This window comes from Lontra canadensis, unplaced genomic scaffold, assembly GCF_010015895.1.
Source record: "Lontra canadensis isolate GAN:19392208 unplaced genomic scaffold, GSC_riverotter_1.0 scaffold9, whole genome shotgun sequence".
Lineage (NCBI taxonomy): Eukaryota > Metazoa > Chordata > Mammalia > Carnivora > Mustelidae > Lontra > Lontra canadensis.
The window spans coordinates 1,801,188-1,823,279 of NW_022631003.1; the positions used below are offsets into that span (position 1 = coordinate 1,801,188).

General features: G+C 35.6%; 1 protein-coding gene across 20 annotated transcripts in view; it reads left to right on the top strand.

Annotated features, from left to right (window-relative positions):
• The window catches only part of PPFIA2 (PTPRF interacting protein alpha 2), a 483,812-nt gene that overhangs the window by 274,160 nt on the left and 187,560 nt on the right, over positions 1 to 22,092 (top strand). For all 20 annotated transcript variants that reach the window (XM_032854666.1, XM_032854670.1, XM_032854668.1 and 17 more), the window contains 2 exons: positions 10,239 to 10,340; positions 20,603 to 20,767. In XM_032854666.1, the coding sequence (XP_032710557.1) occupies positions 10,239 to 10,340; positions 20,603 to 20,767 (267 nt within the window). The remainder of the gene's footprint in view (positions 1 to 10,238; positions 10,341 to 20,602; positions 20,768 to 22,092) is intronic.

Here is a 22,092-nt window from a genome sequence, read left to right on the forward strand (position 1 = left end):
TCTTGGTTTTATTTTGTTTTGTCTTGTTGTTTACTGTCTTCATAGTTTTTTTTTCCCCCCGCAGAATATCATATGATTGGAATTGTGCATTATGTAGCCTATTCAGAATGGCTTCTTTCACTTAGTAATATGTATTTCAGGTTCCTCTATGTCCTTTCATGGCTTGATAGCACATCTCTTTTTAGTACTCAGTAATATTCCATTGTCTGGATGGAATTTATCCATTCACCTATTGAAGGACATCTTGGTTGCTTCCAAGTTTTGACAGTTGTGAATGAAGTCAATATAAACTTCCATATGCAGGGATTTTTGTAGACATAATCTTTCAATTCTCTTGGGCAAATGTGAAGGAGTATATTGGTTGGCTAATATGGATTAATTAAATCATTTTTACTCACACCAACTGAATAAGAAGGCACTGCTACCTACATTGCCTAGACAGACAATTATGGCTTAAAAAGTTCATTGCTATTGACCTACATATGAACCTAGCTCTTTCTCACTCTGAAATTAGTACTGTTTGGACCAAGCCACATATAACTTCTATGAGTAGGCAGAGTATAAGGCCAGTTTACACATTAGGCATGTGAAAGCACGGCTTTGGGCTCACATGCAGATGTTACAATTACTTTAAAAAGTAAAAGAAATAATGAATATTATCTAGTCTGATTTATATTAATCTTTATATCAGCACAATAGTAAAATACAACTTTTAATACTTTTTATGAAAGAAAGGGCCCACAAAAACAAAAGTACCTAAGACCCACAGAAGCCATAATGCAGACAGAGTAGTCAATTTTGAGATATTGAAAAATATACTTCCCTCAAAATAGATCCCCAACGAATCTATGATAGCATTGCCTGTCCTCCAGTATTCAAGGACAAAGTTGAATCATTTCTAACAGCTGCTTTTAAAGAACATCTGATATGTGGGGCAGCGCTATACATAGTAGACAGATTAAAGACTAGAAAGCAGAACAGAGATAAGATATAAGATAGGAACATTTCAGTGGGAATGTAATAGGTGAGGCATGGTAGGAGCATGGTTTCATGCTTAGACAGCCTGAGCCTGCTTGACAGCACCTATGTTTGATTTCAACAAACACCTACTTTTAGAAGATGCCAGTTTCCTTGATTGCAAGATTTTAGAAAACAAAAGTTATGTAGTACCTGTGTCTCCATCTATATAAAATGATTCTTACAGCATGTTTGATTCTAAACAGATTCACATCTCTCAGGTCACTGTAATACATTAACATAATTTACTATTTATGCAGTTTAGGGAAAAGGCAACACAGTTCTCTCGTTGGAATATGGATACATAAGAAATCAAGAGGGCACAAAATATTATTTTCATGGAGTTTAAATCTCATTTTCCTTTTAAATTGGGCAGCCTTACTCAATAATTTCTGTGAAAACTCTGAGAGTCCAGTTGTGCCTGTCAAATTGTATTAGCTGTGCAGGCGATTCTACCTTCAAGCTATCCAGCCCAGGGCTGACCATGAGACATGGCTGTTTCACACAGTAATTTTGGATGACAGCTTTTCCTGAGCTCATGCAAGTCTAGGAGGCAATTATGAGACCAGAGGTCATTAACACTGCATTTGATTATATAACATAAGGTAGCAATAATAATAATAATAATAATAATAATAATAAATGTATATACATACAGAGAGAGATGGGGTATTAATTTCTGTAAAACACATGACTGTGTTTAATTTCTATAAAACACAAAACATTTTATTTGCAAACTGAATTTCTGTAGACTCTTGTGAATTTATAACTGATATTCTGAGATTTGTATATATATAAAATTTAAGGAATATATTAAGACTTTTTTTATTGACATATATTAACAGGAGTACAGGTCTGTGAATCATTAGGCTTACACATTTCACAGTACTTACCGTAGCACATACCCTCCCCCATGTTCATAACCCAACCACCCTCTCCCTACCCCTCCACCCCCAAGCAACCTTCAGTTTGTTTTGTGAGATTAAGAGTTTCTTAATGGTTTGTCTCCCTCCTGATCCCCTCTTGTTTCATTTTTTCCTTCCCTATCTCCCAACCCCCCGCCCTGTTTCTCAAATTCCTCAGATCAGAGAGATTATATGATAATTGTCTTTCTCTGATTGACTTATTTCACTCAGCATAATACCCTCTAGTTCCATCCACATTGTTGCAAATAGCAAGATTTCATTTCTTTTGATGGCTGCATAGTATTCCATTGTGTGTGTGTGTGTGTGTGTATGTGTGTGTGTGTGTGTGTATTCTGACTAATGTGAGGTGGTATATCATTGTGGTTTTGATTTGTATTTCCCTGATGCAGAATGATGTTGAGCACTTTTTCATGTGTCTGTTGGCCATCTGGATGTCTTCATTGCAGAAATGTCTGTTCATGTCTTCTGCCCATTTCTTGATTGGATTATTTCTTCTTTGGGTGTTGGGTTTGATAAGTTCTTTATAGATTTTGGATACTAGCCCTTTATCTGATATGTCATTTACGGATGAAGTCCCAATAGTTCATTTTTGCCCTTGGTTCCCTTGCCTTTGGCAATGTTTCTAGGAAGAAGTTGCTGCGGCTGAGGTTGAAGAGGTTGCTGCCTGTGTTCTCCTCAAGGATTTTGATGGATTCCTGCCTCACATTGAGGTCTTTCATCCATTTGGAGTCTATTTTTGTGTGTGGTATAAGGAAATGGTTTAGTTTCATTCTTCTGCATGTGGCTGTCCAATTTTCCCAGCACCATTTGTTGAAGAGACTGTCTTTTTTCCATTGGATATTCTTTCCTGCTTTGTTGAAGATTAGTTGACCATAGAGTTCAGGGTCTATTTCTGGGCTCTCTATTCTGTCCCATTGCTCTATGTGTCTGTTTTTGTGTCAGTACCATACCGTCTTGATGATGACAGCTTTGTAATGGAGCTTGAAGTCTGGAATTGTGAGGCCACCAACTTTGGCTTTCTTTTTCAACATTCCTCTGCCTATTTGGGGTCTTTTCTGGTTCCATAAAGATTTTAGGATTATTTGTTCCATTTCTTTGAAAAAAACGGGTGGTATTTTGATAGGGATTGCAAAGACTTTCTGTTTTTTGTCTTCATCTCTTCAATGTAATATTTCTATTATTAATTTGTTCTAGAAAATATGTCCTATGGTATAGGAAAGGAGTTATAGATCATTATACATGTAAATTTATGTGCAGTTATATTCAAAGACATGTAGATTTAAAATACAAAGCTTTCCACTGAGGATTACAAATAGAATTGCTAGAAGAATTTTCAATTTTCAAAAGAGGAGACACCAAAATATAGTAAATTGGGGGTACAGCCTAAAGAAGTCATTATAAAAACATTTTGAAGTCATTAATTTTGTCTAATTTAAATGCTAGATGGTCAAGTCAGCATGCTTCCATGCCATATGCTTTCCTCAGAGCTATTTTTGATTTGCACAAATGTTAGATGGTTGGAGAATAAACTTAAAAGATGCTTTTTTTGTGGTTGGTGAGGTTGGTGGTGGTGCTTAGTGAAGCTGAATTCCAGCTCACCCTTTATTTTTTCTCTTCTCTCTCAGACTGGCTTGCACCTAACAGTTTTTCAGCCAGTATGTACTCAGATATAGTGCAGAAATAAGGCCATCACCAGCTAATTAATAAAGTGGCCCGCAAGATTAGAGAACGCAGGTTTAATTGGAAGGTAAATAGTGTTAAAATTGTAATTATGATGAATGGATTGTCAGAGATTACTCTGGAGACTGCTGCCTGGTGTCAATGACTTGAAATTAAAAGGTTGAATTTCCCTTTTGTCATGCAGCTTCTCCTGACCTGCTTTTCTGAGGTGAGGATTCACCTACTAAATCAAGGCCTTTCCAACATTCAGTTAATGAGAAAATATGTCCTTTTGCTTTTTCCAAATAAACCCCCTCAAGTCAGCGCACCATCCTGAAATGAGTCAGAGAAGTTAGTGGTCTATTTCAGTCCTGTATTTAATATTAAACAGAAAATGCATCTCAAGATGAACATATGTAAAAGTAGAATGTTCTGCATCTGTTTGAAGATGGACAACCTAGTAGGCTGTGATGAGTTACCAGGTAAAAGGAAGCATGAGGAGAAGGGAAGAGAAATGATGGCCAGAGGAAGCTCTGAGTCTAAACACTTTCCTCCTGTCCACATTACTCCTATAGAATGTAATTAGGTGCAGAAACTGAGGGAATTTGTATCTCACCCTTGTAGCCTTCACTTTTAATATATACAGGAACCAAAATTAGAGAAGCTTTGCATAAAACCAATTGAGAGCAACTCACTACTCCAAGGGCTATTATTTGAAATATAAGTAATTCAGACACTTGAATTACTCAAGTTCATCCTTAGCTCTGATGCCAGCAAGCACAGGCAAAACCACTTTCAAGATACCAAGGCAGGTTACCTCGGCTCTGGGGATCTGACAGGCCTGGGGAAGATGGGGACCAGTACGGGCTTTGCTAGAATTAGTTAATCTCTCTCTCTCTCTCTTTTTCGATTTATTTATTTATTTATTTGAGAGAGAGAGCAGACTTGCACGTACCAATAAGTGGAGAGAGAGACAGAGAGAGAGAATCTCAAGCAGACTCCCCGCTGAATGTGGAGCCCTACACAGGACCCATGAGATCATGACCTGAGGCAAAACCAAGAGTCAGACACAACTGATGAAGCCACCCAGGCGTGCCCATAGAGTTAGTTAATGTCCTTTAATCAAGTTCTTTTTTTTTAAATAAGATTTGTAAATTAGAATTAGGGATGTACAGAAATTAGATGACTTGTGCTTGGTGTAAGAAGTGATACTTTAAAAATCTTTAAGTTACTAACCAAAAGAATCTCTCTCTCTCTCTCTCTCTCTATATATATATATATATATATATATAAAACAGAAAAAAATTGTGTTTTTGCTTGGCTATGTTTATTTAAATTACAGTGTAGTTAATATATAGTGTGGTACTAGTTTCAAGTGTATGGTATAGTAATTTAATAGTTGCATATATTAGTGTTCATCAGGATAAGTGTATTCTTAATCCCCTTCATCTGTTTCACTTATCCCTCTCCACCCAGTCTCCCCTCTGGTAACCATCAGTTTGTTCTCTCTAGTTAAGAGTCTGTTTCCTGGTTGGTTTCCTTTTTATTTCCCCTTTGTTCACTGTTTTGTTTCTTAAACTCAACATATGAGTGAAGTCATTCGTTATTTATCTTTCTTTGATTGGTTTATTTTGGTTAGCATTATACTCTAGGTCCATCCATGTTGTTGCAAATGGCAAGATTTCATTCTATTTCGTGGCAAAATAAAATTCCATTACACACACACACATGCACATATACACACATACACACATACAGCACACCTTCTTTATCCATTCCTCTATTGATGAACACTTGAGCTGAGTCCATAGTTTGGCTTTTGTAAGTAATGCTGCAATAACCATGGGGGTGCATATGTCCCTTCAAATTAGTGTTTTTTTATTCCTTGGGTGAATACCTGGTAGTGTGATATGGGATCCTAGGGTAGTTCTATTTTTAATTTTTTGAGGAACCTCTATATTGTCTTCCACGGTGGACATACTAGTTTGCATTCACACAACAGTGCACGGAAGGGTTCCTTTTTTCTCTACATCCTCACCAACACTTGTTGTTTTTTGAGTTTTTTAATCTATCCATTCTGACAGTTGTGAGGTGGTATCTCATTGTGGGTTTGATTGGTATTTCCCTGATAATGAATGATGTTGAGCATCTTTTTATGTGTCTGCTGGCCATCTGGGTGTCTTCTTTGGAGAAATGTCTCTTCATATCCTCTGCCCATTTTTAAATTGGATTATTTGTTTATTGGGTGTTGAGTTGTAAACGTTCTTCATATATTTTGGACACTCACCCTTTATTGGATATGTCATTTGCAAGTATCTTCTCCCATTTGGTTGGTTGTCTTTTAGTTTTGTTGGTTGTTTCTTTTGCTGTGAAGAAGCTTTTTCCTTTTGATGTAGTCCCAGTAGTTTATTTTTTGCTTTACATTTTAAAGTAACTAATCTACGTGGTGAGCTGAGTTAGTTTTGAGGGTGATATAGCTAGAAATGATTCACTCTTGAGTAAAAGTTGCTTCAATGGTGAATGCCTGAATGTGTATAAACATATTGAGAGCAAAAACTTTAGCTTGCTTCCTTTATTGTCATCTCTCTAGCACTTAGAATGATGTCAGTACACAGGAGTGCTCATAGGAGTGTGTGTGTGTGTGTGTGTGTGTGTGTGTGTGTGTGGTAGGTACATGAGTACATGTTAAGAAAGAACGGTACATTCCCTTTGGTCTGAGATTACTTGGTTTGCCACTTTGTGTCTTGACTGTTCTTTAAAATTCCAAGAAAAAAATAGAGTAGGGAAGGTCATTTTGGTTCTGGGGAAAAGTAGGAATTTTGGCAGACTGTGTTTGGGAAACCAAACGATTGGTCTGAAAAGTTGTTGAATATGGCTTGTGGTTGGTAACTGATCTACTACTCCTATGTCAGTAACTCTAAGCAAACTCAGCTCTCCCTGTAGTGAATTCAGGTGTGGTGGAATATGAATGAAGTTTTCTTCTAACATTTATCTTTTCTGTCTTCAGCTTCTGAAAATATCTGTCATTTTACAATGACTGAAAGCAGGGCAAATTAGAAAAGGAAAGACTATGGTCAGGGGGGAAAAACAACAAATTATCATCACCTGTACCACTGAGTGACTGTCTAACATTGGTGAATTTCTTAACCTCTCTAGGCCTCAGTGACACTTGTTTTTAAGACTATATTCCTCCAGCAGTTTTAGGTTTCTAGCAAAATTGAGGGAAAGGTACAGAGATTTCCCATATACCTTCTTCTCCCACACATGCGCATCCTCCCCTATTTTCAGCATTCCCCCATCAAAGTGTCCAGTACAATAGATGAACCCCATCACCACCTGAAGTCCACAGTATACATTACTCTGGATAATTATTCTGCTCTTGGTGTTGTACATTCTGCTGTGGGTTTAGACAAAGATATAATGACATGTATCCAACATTACCCCATGCAGAGTAGTTTCACTGCCCTAAAAATCTTCTTTGTTCCACCTATTTGTCCCTCTCCCCTAACCTAACCCCTATCACTGACTGATCTCTACAGTTTTGCCTTTATCATGTGCTTGAAATCATACAGTACCTAGCCTTTCTAGAGTGGCTTCTTTCACGTAGCAGTATGCAATTAAGTTTCCTCCATGTCTTTTCCTGTCTTGATAGCTCATTTCTTTTTAGCATTGAGTGATATTCTACTGTCTGGATGAACCAGAGTTTACCCATTTACCTACTGAAAGGCATCTTGGTTGCTTTCAAGTTTTGGCAGTTATGAATAAATCCATTATAAACATCCATGTGTATGTTTTCGTGTGGACATATCTTTTTTAACTCCTTTGGGTAAATGCCAAGGGAGTGGGTTTGCCGGATTACACGAGTATAGTTTTATTTAGTGATATTCTAGTATTTTGTTGCAGTTTTATTATGATTAGTGAGATAATCAATATTAATTGCCTGGCAGAGAACCTGGCATATTATAAGGGCTGAATCAATGTTAATTATATTTGGTGTCATTATTATCTCATAAAAGATATATAAAACTCCATTCATTTTGACAGTAGATACCGAAGAGAGAAATGTCAGAGGGAAAATGTAAAAACATTTGATGGTTAGCTCTATATGAGGCATCTGCCTCTACTGCAGTCCCAGATACACAGAATGTGCTTGTCTAATTCATGTTGCTGTGCATGGAAGGTATACTTTGCCTTGGGCCTCTTAGTTCCCCATACTCCCTTTGGACTAATTAGGAAGGATAATGCAGGTAATTGTAAGTAATGGTTATCTAATTCCTCAGATAAGGGGGGGGGGGGAAAGGACTGCTAAATGCACTTCAAATCTGAATCATATAAACCTGATGAACAGCTAGGGTCACATGGAATAGAGAAAAAGCACTACTAGACAAGTGGTCTGGAAAGCAATGTTCACAGTCTAACTCTGTATGGGCTGTGAACTTAATGAACTTGGGTTTGAGTCTTAATATTTCAGTTTCCTCGGCCATCAAAAGGGAATGACACTCACCCGCTGGTTATTTAGAGAGCAAGATGAGGTAAGGAACTTCAAAGTAGTGCCTGAAATTTTCTAGGAAGTTAATGAATTTAAAATTAATCTTAATACACAGAGACACCAAATAGCTTGCTTAGATTCAGTTCCACGATAATAAACAAATCCAGAGTCATCTAGCACCAGTAACATCATGACTAATTTCTGTCCTCAGTTTTGAATATATGATTGCTCAGTGCACTTACAGATGTGTATTTTCTGTTTTCTAAACATAAAAAGCATATTTCTCCATTGTAGAGAGTTTTGATGATAAAAATACATAGGAGGAAGCAAAACCAAACTAAACCGAACCAAACCAAAGCTCTCCTATTATTTTATACCTGGAAATACCTCGTGCTAAAATTCAGAAATATTTCCTTCTGATATTTTATCTTTCTATAGATCGTAAGCTAAATCTCTAGAAAGATAAACCTAGATATAAGTTTTTAAAAAGTGGTCTGATGTTAAATAGAGATTTAATTTATAGTTTGTCTAATAATCTTAATAAGTATAGGTTTACTTCTAAAGGCCTCTATGTTAATAGCATGTAATGTGGCATCGTCACTTTCTTTTGTCCATCAAAATTATGCTGTTTTTATAAAGTTTTGGTCTTTTTATGGAAATATTCATTGTTTTCTACTTGTTGCTTATGTCCATTCTCCACTAAAATAGAATGCCCAGAGACTATCAACAGCATTTAAGCAGGCAGCAATCAGGGGAGAAAACATTTATCTGTAATGCCAGCCTAAATGTAACAATGAACTCTTTCATCTTGATTCTAAGCTCCAAGTTACTCTGAGGTCTTTGAAGTACCCACTTGGTCTAAAGCCACTCAGAGAGAAACTCAGCAAAATAAGTGGTTTGAAGCAAACAAAAATATAAACCCTAAACATTTCCCAGCTTTGCATAATCATCATATTCATTTACTTTTGGCTATATTTCCCTTTATAGAGTTTAGGTTAACCATAACTGTCTCCCTGATTTTCATTTTTATTTTTCATCTTCTGACAGTGCCTTCTCAGCATGGAGCTGTTTTCCCAAATATTTAAATATTTGACAAGCATCAGTTTTATTACTGAGAATCAATTTAAATGACTTAAAGATTTAATGATTTAATGATAAACATGGGCCTATTTACTATTTTTCAAAATCATTTTAAAATAGTATTTGCTTATAAGTTAGAGTAGCCGAATAATTGAATTAAGTTTCTTGATTTTTCTTTTTATGTAATCTGTACTGTGTCTAAACTCTCTGCTTTATGGTAAAAACACCCAGATCATACGATTTCGGACCCTATTTTGGGGAGGCCATTGAAGAATCCTCCAAATTGTCACTTGTCACGTGGAGAGAGGATTACTCCAGAACCCTCAATATTTTTTTTCTAGCAACATTTAATCCATTTTCATTTATAGAAAATGAATACTGTTGAGCAACCACTATGTCTTAGACATTGAGAGTGTGGCAAGGAAGTCAGACAAAATCCCAGTTCACATGGAGTTTATGTTTCAGAGGAAAGGATGGAAGAAGCATAAATTAATAATTTGCTGGATGATGTTATTAACTCTTAGTTAATTATTATTTTGTAAGAGGTACATTTGCTTTATCTTGTTAACATACAAATGAACTTCTTAATCCCTGAATAGCATGTTTAGTAGCATATTTTGTGGTTGTTGTTGGTAGTGGTTTTATTTTGTTTTGTGTTTGTTTTCTGATGATTTAGTTTGAACCTTGCTGTATAGAAATGAAAGTGTAAGATTTTTGGAGTTGTTCACAAAATTAGCCAAAATTAAATCATTCTGTATTATTAGTGTATCACCATAGTGACGTTAATTTCAATGTGCTGTATCTGATACATTTTGAAACATACTATATTCACTCACCAAAGCAGCATATTACAATAAAATATAAATGTTAAGTATCATAGGGTAGCATTTTCTGGATATTGGAATCAAGTTAATTTAATAACAGCAATATATATAGAGGCCAGTCATTGAAAATTCATTATTCCCATTTTTTACATTCAAGTTATATCTTGATTTTTTTAATTCCCATTGAAAAAATTTTTTTATAATATTGAAATATGTCTTCAAATATTTTTATTCCCTTTTCAGGAATTTGCTGCACTGACAAAAGAATTAAATGCCTGTAGGGAGCAACTTCTAGAAAAGGAAGAAGAAATTTCTGAACTTAAAGCTGAAAGAAACAACACAAGAGTAAGTATAAAACTGCATCTGCTTGGAATCAATTTCATATACAGTTCAGTGCCTTACTCCTGTATACTCATAAGAATATAAACATTTAGGGTCGCCTGGGTGGCTCAGTGGTTAAAGCCTCTGCCTTTGGCTCAGGTCATGATCCCAAGGTCCTGGGATCGAGCCTCGCATCGGGCCTCTGCTCATCGGGGAGCCTGCCTCCTCCTCCTCTTTCTCTCTCTGCCTGCCTCTCTGCCTACTTGTGATCTGTCTGTCAAATAAATAAAAATCTTAAAAAAAAAAAAAGAATATAAACATTTAAAAACTTGAGGAAGACTTTAAGCAGACACCAACTCATAGTCTGTTACTTAAAGTAACAAAGACTATTCTACAAAACTCAAAACAGGAAGGCCAGAAACCTAAATTACAGTCTCAACTTCCAAATCACTATGTTGCCTCAGAAAATGTTTTTATTCCTTCTGGCCTTTGCTTTCTTTAACATTAAAAAGAAGGACTGGATTTCGATAGTCTCAAACTTTCAAACTGTTGTATTGGAGTAGGGGGCCAATACTCCAAGGCTGGCGGTGGGCAGTGAAGGAGAGACTTGAGAGGGTATGAGTTTCCATTATGGGGTGATGCGAGGAAGTGGCTTGGCATTGGTCCTCACCTTGTTAAAATGTATAAAACCACTGGAGCAGAACTCTCCTAATTAAAAGAGGCATAACTTTTCTATTTTGGAAGATGATTGAGGAGACTTCCAGTTCTGATGTCATGATTTTGACGGACTTGACTATTTTCTGCTCTTGGAAACCCATGTCTTCTTTCAGTCTTGTGCCCTGTGACAGTGAAATCCAGAATTTGATCAAAGATGCCATTTTTTCTTGTTCATAAGAAAAAGTCACTAAATTTCATGAAATATGTAAATCACCAGGTTACCTATAACTGAGAACAGTTTCTCTACCAAAAGAATGTGGAGGAGAAGACACTTCTGTGTGGATATATAGTTCAATTTCAACATGAAGTAGGTGAAAAATATTTTCATTGTTAAAACTCTGGTAGATAAATGCTAAAAACTGAGAAAGTGGGGTATAGTTAATAGTGTATTCATTTGGTGATTGGTCTCAGAGAGTAACATAAAAATAATAGCTCCACAAACAGTGAGCTTGTGCCTTTAATGAGGAATACCATGTATCGATAATGGTTATATGATCAAACTCAATTTATCTGCTTCTTCATCAGGGTCTTATTTTATGGTAAAGAAAGTCCACACAGTATACAGACAAGGAATTGGTTTTCATTGAGACTATGATAAGCCAGTCATATGGACTGCCTCAAATAGAACATGACAAGGATAGTTTATATCATCTTATCAGGTGTCAGATGATTTTTTTCTATTTCTTTCTCCCTGTTGATATTTTTTCCCCACCCTTGATTTCTAACTTAGAATTTTTTTATGCAAATTTAAAGGTTACTTCTGCCATGAGATTTGTTCTTCCCTATTTCACTATTTTCCATTCTAATGCTTTAGGCTACATTCCCTGATGTAGCACAGTACAGCCAAATGTAAAAGTAGGATCGGGAAGCTGAGCATGGAAGGAAATGTAAACTTCTTGGTAGACTTTCAACTGATTCTCATATTTAAAATGCACCAGAAACTCTTTTTAGCTGTGTATTTTTCCTTTATACAACTTTTTTCCCCCCTACAGCCCTTTACTCCTTTCTAATGTCCTATGAGGGATATGTTACAATTATCCCCATTTTACAGATGAAATAACTTCTCAGAAAAAGGCAGATAACTTGCTGGAAATTAGGCAGTGAATAAACAGAAAAGAGGTTTAAAAGCTAAGGCAGTCTAACTCCAAAGCCTGTGCCCTCAGCCGTGAGGCCATTAGCACAGTTATGCAAGTTCGACCCATGGAGGAGTACCTGCGTGGCTCAGTCGGTTAAGCATCTCTTGATTTCAGCTCAAGTCATGATCTCAGGGTCATGGGACAGAGCCCCCCTTCAGAGCACTCAGCTGGGAGTGTGCTTGAGATTCTCTCCCTCTTCCTCTGCTCCTCTCCCCAAGGTGTGTGTGCTCTCTCTCAAATAAATAAATAAATCTTTAAAAAAAAAAAGTTAGATCCATGGAAGTACTCCAAGATTGACAACAGCTTAGAAAAGACTTTGCCCTAAGAGTAACCCATTGCATTATGGAGTGCATCATTCCTTCCTGATTATGACTAATTTCAGAGAACTAGGAGGTCTGGCGGCAGCATCTTCACTCTTCACTGTATTAAACTCCATGAGGCCCAGAAGTACCTGTGACTATTGCACCTGCAGAGGAACCTTGGGGGATAGAGGCAGTAAGGCAGGCTACACTTGCGATACCTCTTCAGGGGTCAAAGTGAGAAAAATACAGATACTAAATTCCATTAGGGTAACAGAAATTGAAGCCATTAATAAATGCGACTTTAAACATAAATCATAGTTACTTTGAAAACATGAATAAAACTGGAAAACAGTTTTTCTACCCTCCTTAGAGCAGTGGTGTGGAGGACTTTTGTTGTTGATTAGGGAAATAGATCTACGAAAACTTCTCTGTGTAAAGTATCAATTATATAACAACTTCCTAAGTTACATAACCACCTGTCACCCTCCCCACCACACAGAAAAATATCCAGGGCTAAAAATCAGACATACATTCTCTCTTCTCCCATAGTGCTGTCTTAAATTTGCCAAATATAATACTTTTTATAGTTTTGATAATAGTTTCTCCTTCTACATGTTCTGTTTTTTGGTTTTGTTTTGTTTTGTTTTGTTTTTTGTTTGTTTGTTTGTTTCTTGCTATAAACACCTACTTATTAGTCATAGAGAAGGAGCAACAAGCTAGTATTTCCTTCTCACACCTAAAGAGAATTTGATTGGTATTATACTGTAAGGAAGTTTAAAGTAGGAGTGTCTCAATTTCCAGGGTCCTGATACCTGTGACTCTCTTTCCATTTTGACTAGTTAACATATGCTAATGAACAGAGACAAATAACACAAAAGAAGACAGTACGCAAGGAGAACTCGTAGAGGATAGAGTATGTGTGTTAATTTTGAATATCATCAAAAAACAATAGATGAGAAAGGGCTCTACTGTATAATATTTGAATGAATTATATCTTGTCCAAATAGAAAATAGAAGTTTCAGAGGAAGTTCAATGGATAAAGTTTATCTGATGTATCAAATAATAAAAATGATAATATTATATAGCTAACATTAGTTACCTGTGAAATGTTTTCTTAAGTGTTTTGTATATTTAACCCACTTTGTTTATCCTTACAGCAATCTTATTATCCCCACTTAACTTATGGGAAAACTAGCATATAAATAATTTGCCCAGGCTGCCACATGGCTTTTAAGTGACACATATAGGGAATCAACTCCTCAGCTTAACCACTGGCTATGTATTTAAGAACACATATACCTAATGTCACTCACAAATCATACACGATACAAGGACTCATGTTTAGGGAAAAACAGAGTTTGTTCATTATTTTATAGTTCAGTTCTAATGTTCAGTACTTTATTTTGCATCGGTTGTGTGCGAAGTAATTTATGAGGTATTTATTCTGATGTCAGAGCTGAAAGTTTTAGCCATTAATCATTTTGTCACTATAGCAACACCTGGTCCCCAGCTCAAAAAATATGAATGAATGAAAGAAATGAAAGTAATCGCTATATTCAGCTACCTCAAGTAATTAAACTGAGGACATCCAAATAAAATCATTCTAATATTAATGTTTGTACAAAAATAGAAATTTCAAAAATTGTAGAGAATATTTACAGAAACATTCAAAAAGCTTTATTATTGAGGCACCTGGGTGACTCAGTTCGGTTAAGTATCTGCCTTTGACTTAAGTCATGATCCCGGAGTCTGAGCATTGAGTCCCACATTGGGCTCCCTGCTCAGTGGAGAGTCTGATTTTCCCTTTGACACTCCCCATTCTTGTTCTCTTTCTTTCACTCAAATTAATAAATAAAATCTTCTTTAAAAAAAGCTTTATTGTTTAATATTTTCACACTGATAAAAGTGTAGAAAACTGATTAAATAAAATTTATTGTTTCTAAAACTTCTCTGACCATACTTAAGCAAATTATAATAGAAAATAACTTATTCCTGCCATTATTTCAACTTAACTCAAATTGACTACTGAACCTTACCATATTTTGGCAGAATTAATTAATGAAAAAGTAAAAGAAAACCAAGAATATTAAACTAGTTATTGTTTCTTAATATCAAAGGGGAGAATTTTTATTGTTGCTTTAGAACTGTTCTAACCGTTTTTGTGGCTGAGTATCTCAAAGAAAGTTTTATATTATTGGCAGTGTTTTAGAAAGTAGCTATTGTGAGGCCTTGAAAAAGAAGTTACAAGGGGTCCCTGGGGGGCTCAGTTGGTTAAGCCTCCAACTCTTGATTCTAGCTCAAGTCTTTATCTCAGGGTCATGAGGTAGACCTCCTGTCAAGCCCCAGGATGAACCTCAGGTCAGGCTCTGCACTCAGTATGGTCTGCTTGAGAGTCTCTCTCTCCCTCTCTCTCTTTGAATGAGTGAGTGAGTGAGTGAATGAATGAATAAATAAAATCTGTTAAAAGAAAGTTAAAGCTGTTATGATTTCAAGAGCTACTCTTAATGTTAATTATAAATAATAAAGCTGTAATTTCCTCTTACAAGTCATCAACTAAAATACTTAATGGTCCTTAATTTAAGTTAAAGACTTAATTTGAAGCATTCTTTACCATGCCTTTACTTTTGTTTTCAGCCACGAAATTATATAAATGAACATTTAAATATAGTGAGACAACTGTCATAACTAAAGAGAAGCTTCCCATTCTTGACAAACCTCTGTCTACACTAGTTAATAAAATCCCTCCAAACATGTTTCCTTAATGAGTTGAAAGTACAGTCCAGTTGAGAAAGAAAGAGCCTCACAGCCAAGGCAGGTGAAGATACATGGGTGGATGCGGGTGTACGGATATCTGAAAATGCTCTGCTAGGGTATGATAAACAGAAGAGGGACTGGACATAGGCCCTCCCAATAGCTATTGCAGCGTGGGACTCAAATGTCTACATAGAACCATAGGGAACTGTAAACAGTAGTTGAGAGCAGAGGATGTTGAGTTCACTGAGCATAAAAGCAACTAATTTATGTTTCTCATTCTCAGGTGTTAGTATTGTGTTCTGTGGCCATATGACAGCAGCCGACATTATGCTGAATTCAAATCTGATAAGAAGTTGTATAATTTTAGAAATTTAGTTCTAAAATTTCCAATGATCCAATATGTACATATGTACATATACCATGGTACTTTTGCATATATGCAGGCTGTGGTCATTTAAAATGAATCCTAACATAGGATTAGTGGTCATTTATGCAATCCTTGTAATCCCTTGAGTACACCAAAGAAAGTGCCTTCTGCAAGACTTATTAAGTATTAGATAAAAGTGTAGCTCCTAGCAAGGGTGTACAGTTAGTAGCTTGTTAGTGTTATCTTTGTGAGTTCTTCTTTATTTTTCATTTATTTTGATTTCTAAGCTTAGAAGCCATGGATATTGAACATTTTGGCCTCATTCTCCAGAATAGATAACTTATATTTATCTTACTTCAATTCAACAAATGAATATTGAACATATATTCTATAGAATATTTTCCTAAGTATTAAGGAGTATTGAGAATGAGTTAAATTGCTAATCCCCTAAGAAATCTGTTTTATATTAATACACATTACTTGGTTTTATTATTATATGTTATAACATTTTATATTATAACATATACATATAGATAGATAGATAGATGTATATATATTATCCTAATTGCATAAAACAGTACAGCTTAACTGTTTTAATCAGGAAGACATTAAGGAGTATAAGAAATCTCCAAACCTAGTTTCCATGCACAATGCCTAGGACCATATTTCTTAGCCTTGTGAGTTTTCCTTACATTCCTAGTCCTAGAAACATGTAGCCTCTGCTACTACCTGTGCCAACAAAATGGCCCCCCAGCCTAGCATGGTTCCTCACTGGGATCCCTTCAGGATCTGTCCTGTGTGGGTGGCTCTGGTTGGATGACTCTTAAGTCACATGTCTGCCACCTAGTGGTTAAACATGCCACGGGAGTGTTTTTTGTTTCCAGTATTGGGAAGATTTTGATGTTCAGCATTCAGGAAATTATCAAAGATGTATGTATAGAAGATTTTGGGCAACCACAAATACCAAGACTCCACTACAACCTAACTTTTATTATACTCTTTTCCATGTTAAAATTCTAACAACAGCAGTACTGACATATATCTATCTACCCAACAATACAACCGTACTTCTTTTTTTTTCTTTAAAGATTTTATTTATTTAACAGACAGAGATCACAAGTAGGCAGAGAGGCAAGCAGAGAGAGGAGGAAGCAGGCTCCCTGCTGAACAGAGAGCCCAATGTGGGGCTTGATCCCAGGACTCTGGGATCATGACCTGAGCTGAAGGCAGAGGCTTTAACCCGCTGAGCCACCCAGGCGCCCCGCTATATGACCGTATTTCTTAAGCAAAAACAAAATCACCTTTTCTCAAAAAAGAAGATACATGCATCCAGCTACATGACCAGGGTTCTTCCATATGTACATTCCTGTTCTTATTAAATCTCAGTCATGTATTAATATTCTGTAGCTTATGGACTACTTTAATGTTAATCAGAATCAAATACCCAATATAAAATAGAAAAAAGGGGAGAATAACTTAATTTACATTATGTATATGCTATAATAACAACAAAAAAGATCCTCTCTTCTCCAAGTGGTCAAAAAGTCCTGTTGCCAATTATAAATTCCAATTCTAAGCCTTCATTCCTGGACATCTGTATATGAACCAATATATATTCATCACTAACTCTAAGTATATACTAATTTCAGGATGGTAGCACCCCAGCCTAGCCATGTGTGATCTCCAAGAAAGAATTAAGATAGACTCTTCCTTGGATCATTTAACCATTTGTAGGATCACCTGCTTCTGGATGATATGATAGCATGGTGAAACCAGGGCTGGGAGCATCAGTCGATTGCATTACTCCTTTCACTGTAAAATGCATGTTCTTTTTTTCTTTTTTTTTTTGTTCAGAGGTAATGTCATATATGATAAGACTGTAAGCAAAAATCTGATAAGATGGTATTGCTAGTAGAAGCAGAGCCATTAGAGAAGGCAAATCCATATCCAGAAAAAAAAATTTATTACATTAAGAATGGATAGTCGCCGCCTCCTTGATGAAAGGGATTTGCTGTAATCTACTTGCTTCAGGGTAACTAGCTGGTCTCTAGGTATACATCATGAAATGGGTTCAGAATTGATGGCTGCAGCTAATCAGTTGGCCCTTCAGCTGTGGTGGTAACCCTATCAACCTTAATTGTGAGAAGCCCATTTTACCAGGTCAATGAGTAACTTGATACCATGGCACTTTTTTATGGCCATTGAGCAAATGTGATGGCAGCCAAAGAAATAGACTGATACCCAAAAGGTGAATCATTTTTGTCTTTCAGATTATCAAAAACCTCTGCAACAGTGGGTACCAAAGAATCAGTCCTTGTTTAGAGCTAATATCCAAGACATTTGGTATTCTCCTTTCCTCAGAATAATGGTTATAGATACTTTTAGAGATAATCTTCTGATTAGCTCTTGTTTCATAACAAACTGCCCCAAAACTTAACATCATAAACAACATTTTACTGTACTCAAAGATTCTGAGTCAGGGATCCAGAAAGGAGATAACATTTGCGCTCCCAGCTCTGATGACTTAATGACTAGTGACACTGAATGTGCTGATAAATGTTTTTTTTGTTTTGTTTTGTTTTGTTTTTTTCCACAAGAAGAAAAAAAAAAAAACCACTCATCTATATAGCGTTTGGAATTCCCATGGTGAAACTACTTCCACTGTAGCTGATTTCAAACTACCAACGTGATGTTACTGAATGCAGAGCTGGGAAATGATGCATAATTGGAACCAGCCTGTAGTATTTCTACCATTCAAATACAATAGAAGTAAACAACCCAAAGAACATGGGATATTTAAGAATTTCATTAAAAACTTGGAATTTAGTAATATAATTACGAAGTAATACATTTCGAGTGCTTATCTTTTAAAAATATTTTTATTTAATTATAAGCTTACATAATTTAAGCTTTAACAGTTATTATGTTTTAACCACTGGCTACCAGAAATCCTGAGAAATAGCCATCTAATTAATAATAAATAATAATAATAATAAATTTATTATTTATTATTTAAAGTCTCTAATAATAATAAATCCTGAGAATTAGCTACTCTAGCAAGCTAGTATGAGACAGCTTTAACACACCATTGCAAGGGATAACTTGAATATCTGGGCTTTGAAAGGTTGACTGGGGAGCCAGCTGTTTCACATAGGTTATAGGGCTTTGTTTGAACTTAACCCTGCTATCTGATGTTGGTCTTTCTTTAAAAACTCTGCTCTAACCACACCAGCCTCCTTCCAGTTCCTCAAGAAGTCAGACCTTAGCCTGTGTTGTACCCTTTGCCTAGAGTCCTTCATCTGGCTCCTCATTTGGCCAGCTCTTTCTCATTCTTTTCTAAGTCTCAGTTTAAACATCATCCTCTCAATGAAACGTGCTTGCTGCTCTAGGCAAAGTAGGTCTCTCCTCTTTACAACTCTCATAACTCTATTTCAGGGTTAAGTTCACACAAAATCCCAGAACCTGTTGGATTTAACCAATGCATACATGTATCTGTAGAATTCAAGAGAGTAGAAAACCAGGAGTATAATTAGGGATTGATCAGTAAAAGGAAAGCTCTTTGAAAATATTGTGTCATCATCATACTGAGGAGCTATTAATATTATTTTGACCCTTAAATATGATCCCTACCTACTGATCTATATACATTTAAGATCTTGGGTGTCTGTGTTCTTTTGTGCCAATGCATGGTAAAGTTTTCTGACACTTTGAACCATAATTAGTGATGGTGAATGGAGGAAAATTTATTTATTAAGGACTAAGAAAGGTGACACTAATATGTGACACAGAATCTAACAATGACATTGTGAAAACCAAAAATTTTCCCTACTTTAGGAAATGTAAGCTTTAGGAAAAAGCCTGCACATTTTTTTTTCTTTCCTTCCTTCCATCCCAGTATCTTATATCTTCTTTTTCCTTTTTTGTTTGAGTGATTTCTATTTTATTTGACCTAGACACCATTTGTTAGCCTATGCTTTTCAGTATCCTTCTGAAAATCTCTCCTACAAAACTTCCTGCTTATGTATTGTTGTTCCCTGGCAGAATCTCAATAACTGAGAAGTTAAACCAGCAGGTGGTTCTTTCTGGTTTTTTTTGTTTGTTTGTTTGTTTTTATGTATCTTTGTTTTTAGCAGCTGAACTCCCTTTATGCAACAAAACAGAAAGTGAGGCCCCAATTCACAAAACGTTGAAAAGTAAAATTTCTTTGGAAAATGTTAAAACAGACTGAAACAGTGTTCACTGGACTTTCTCCTGACTTAATCATGGCTCCAGAGGCTACTCTGGGTGAATGTAGGTTCCAGAGTAGACAGTTTAAAAAGCATGCCCTTTGACCTCCTTTTCCTGAGTGATTATTGCAAATCTTAGTTACTGTATCCCAGTTGATTGCATATATTTTTCTATTATTTCTACTTCTATTAAGAATTAGTTGTGAATAAAATCATTGGTGATTTTCCCTATAATCGTTAGAGCAACATGTGATTGTAACTATCACTATAATCACTCTACAAATGTGATTATCACTATAATCACATTCAAAGCAACATGGTGATTATATTATGCTCATTACCTTCTTTGAAAGACTTTTTCCATGACCAAATGTAAATTTAATTGGTTTTGACTTTTAATACTTTTTTCTTAACACAATCATCATGCATTGTGCCATGTTCTTTAATAATTATTCTATTTGATCACATGCTCTATTGTGGCCTATTTCTACTGAATTCATACTGAAATTAATAAATTGTCTAAAAGAATGGATAAGACCTTACACAATATTTCTTAAATGAGTAATTTGTTATATGCTAGAAATCGGACTTTAATGTAATTTAGGAACCCTGGTTTAGACTCAGGTTTTTGCTTCTTTGCTGCTACCTGTGATAAAATCTGAGACTGTCATTAGATACTATGCAAACCTGCAATCGTTTACAGTAGTAATCATGAGCATTAGTGACTCATGTTCCTAAGATAATTATGTTTAGGATAATTGCATTTTCTGTTAAACCCAATAGCTGTTACTGGAGCACTTGGAATGCCTCGTGTCCCGACATGAAAGGTCACTCAGAATGACAGTGGTGAAACGGCAAGCCCAGTCCCCCTCAGGAGTCTCCAGTGAGGTCGAGGTCCTCAAGGCACTGAAATCTTTGTTTGAGCACCACAAGGCCTTGGATGAAAAGGTATAGTATTGATAAAGGATTCTTACAATTGTATGTGTCAATTATACCTCAATCAAGCTGAAATGTAAATAATAATAATAAACTCTATCTACTAATTTTAGTACTGACAAAAGACTTCAAGCTTAACAGTGCTTTTGTCATCAGTATCAAGCTCCTTTTCTTCATCCAGTGACTCGACTGACTCCTGATGTAAATCAGTACAGAGAAACCCATTTGACTTATAGGAATATCATTTTGTTAAGTGCAGCTGGATTATTGTGTGTGTATGGGTCATACTCATAACCATGTTGTTTTTATTGGTGCTGAATCTATGACTTATCAAGTTATACTTGTATTATGGTGCATTATGAGCCTAGTCCAGATGGCCATTTGAAATTTAATATGGTCGTTCAGTCTCCCTCTCTCTTTCTCTCTCTTTCTCTTCTTCTAGTGGCTTTCTGAAGTGCATGTCTATAGATGCCAACACAGGGCACTGCTAACTGACAGTTTAACATACATTGAGGTGCAAATTGGATGTACTCCAACCTTTGGAGATTAATATTGGAAGCATACATTTTTTTTTTAGATCTCTGATATCTTAGTTCTGAGTATACATTTTGAAGAGTCTCTGCATATCATAGCATAAGGTATTAGTAGAATAGCTTGCCTTAGGTCTTTTTAAAAGTAGCAATAAGCTTTTCTTAGCTGTTACTCAAATAACTTCTACTGACATAAATAAGCCAATATGATGATAATATCCTTTGGAGATTAGTAAGGCTTATGACATGATTTTAATTTTGTCAAATGTTAAAGAATTAACTTTTTAAAATTAATAAAGCTTTGGGATTCTGTAGAGTGGGAATTGGGGCACTTCATTAGAAAGTACCTGACAAGTTCTGAGTATTAAAATCCAAATAAGGGATTATTATCCAGTTATATCTAGGTTTCAAGCATGCAGACACTTATGCTGTAGTTAATATTTATGTACATAGATACTTTTATCATTGGTCTTTCAGATGTTCTTACAGCGGGGATTATGTGAAGTATGTGCAAAAGGATAACTATAATTCTATCTTCTAGATTATTAAGAAATTATAGCTTATTTTCATTGTAGCTGTGAGAGACAAGTAGTTTATGAATAATTTTGAATAAAACAAAAATTGATATTATATAAAGATTCTTGATAAATATATCAAATATCAGATGATCAATTTATTTAATACTTAGTTTTACATTCCCTTTCTTATTACAAAAGTACATTGTTAAAAATTTGGAAGACTATATTTATGGAATATCTGTTATATGTAGGACAGATATTTGGTCACACAAAAATAGATCAGACATCC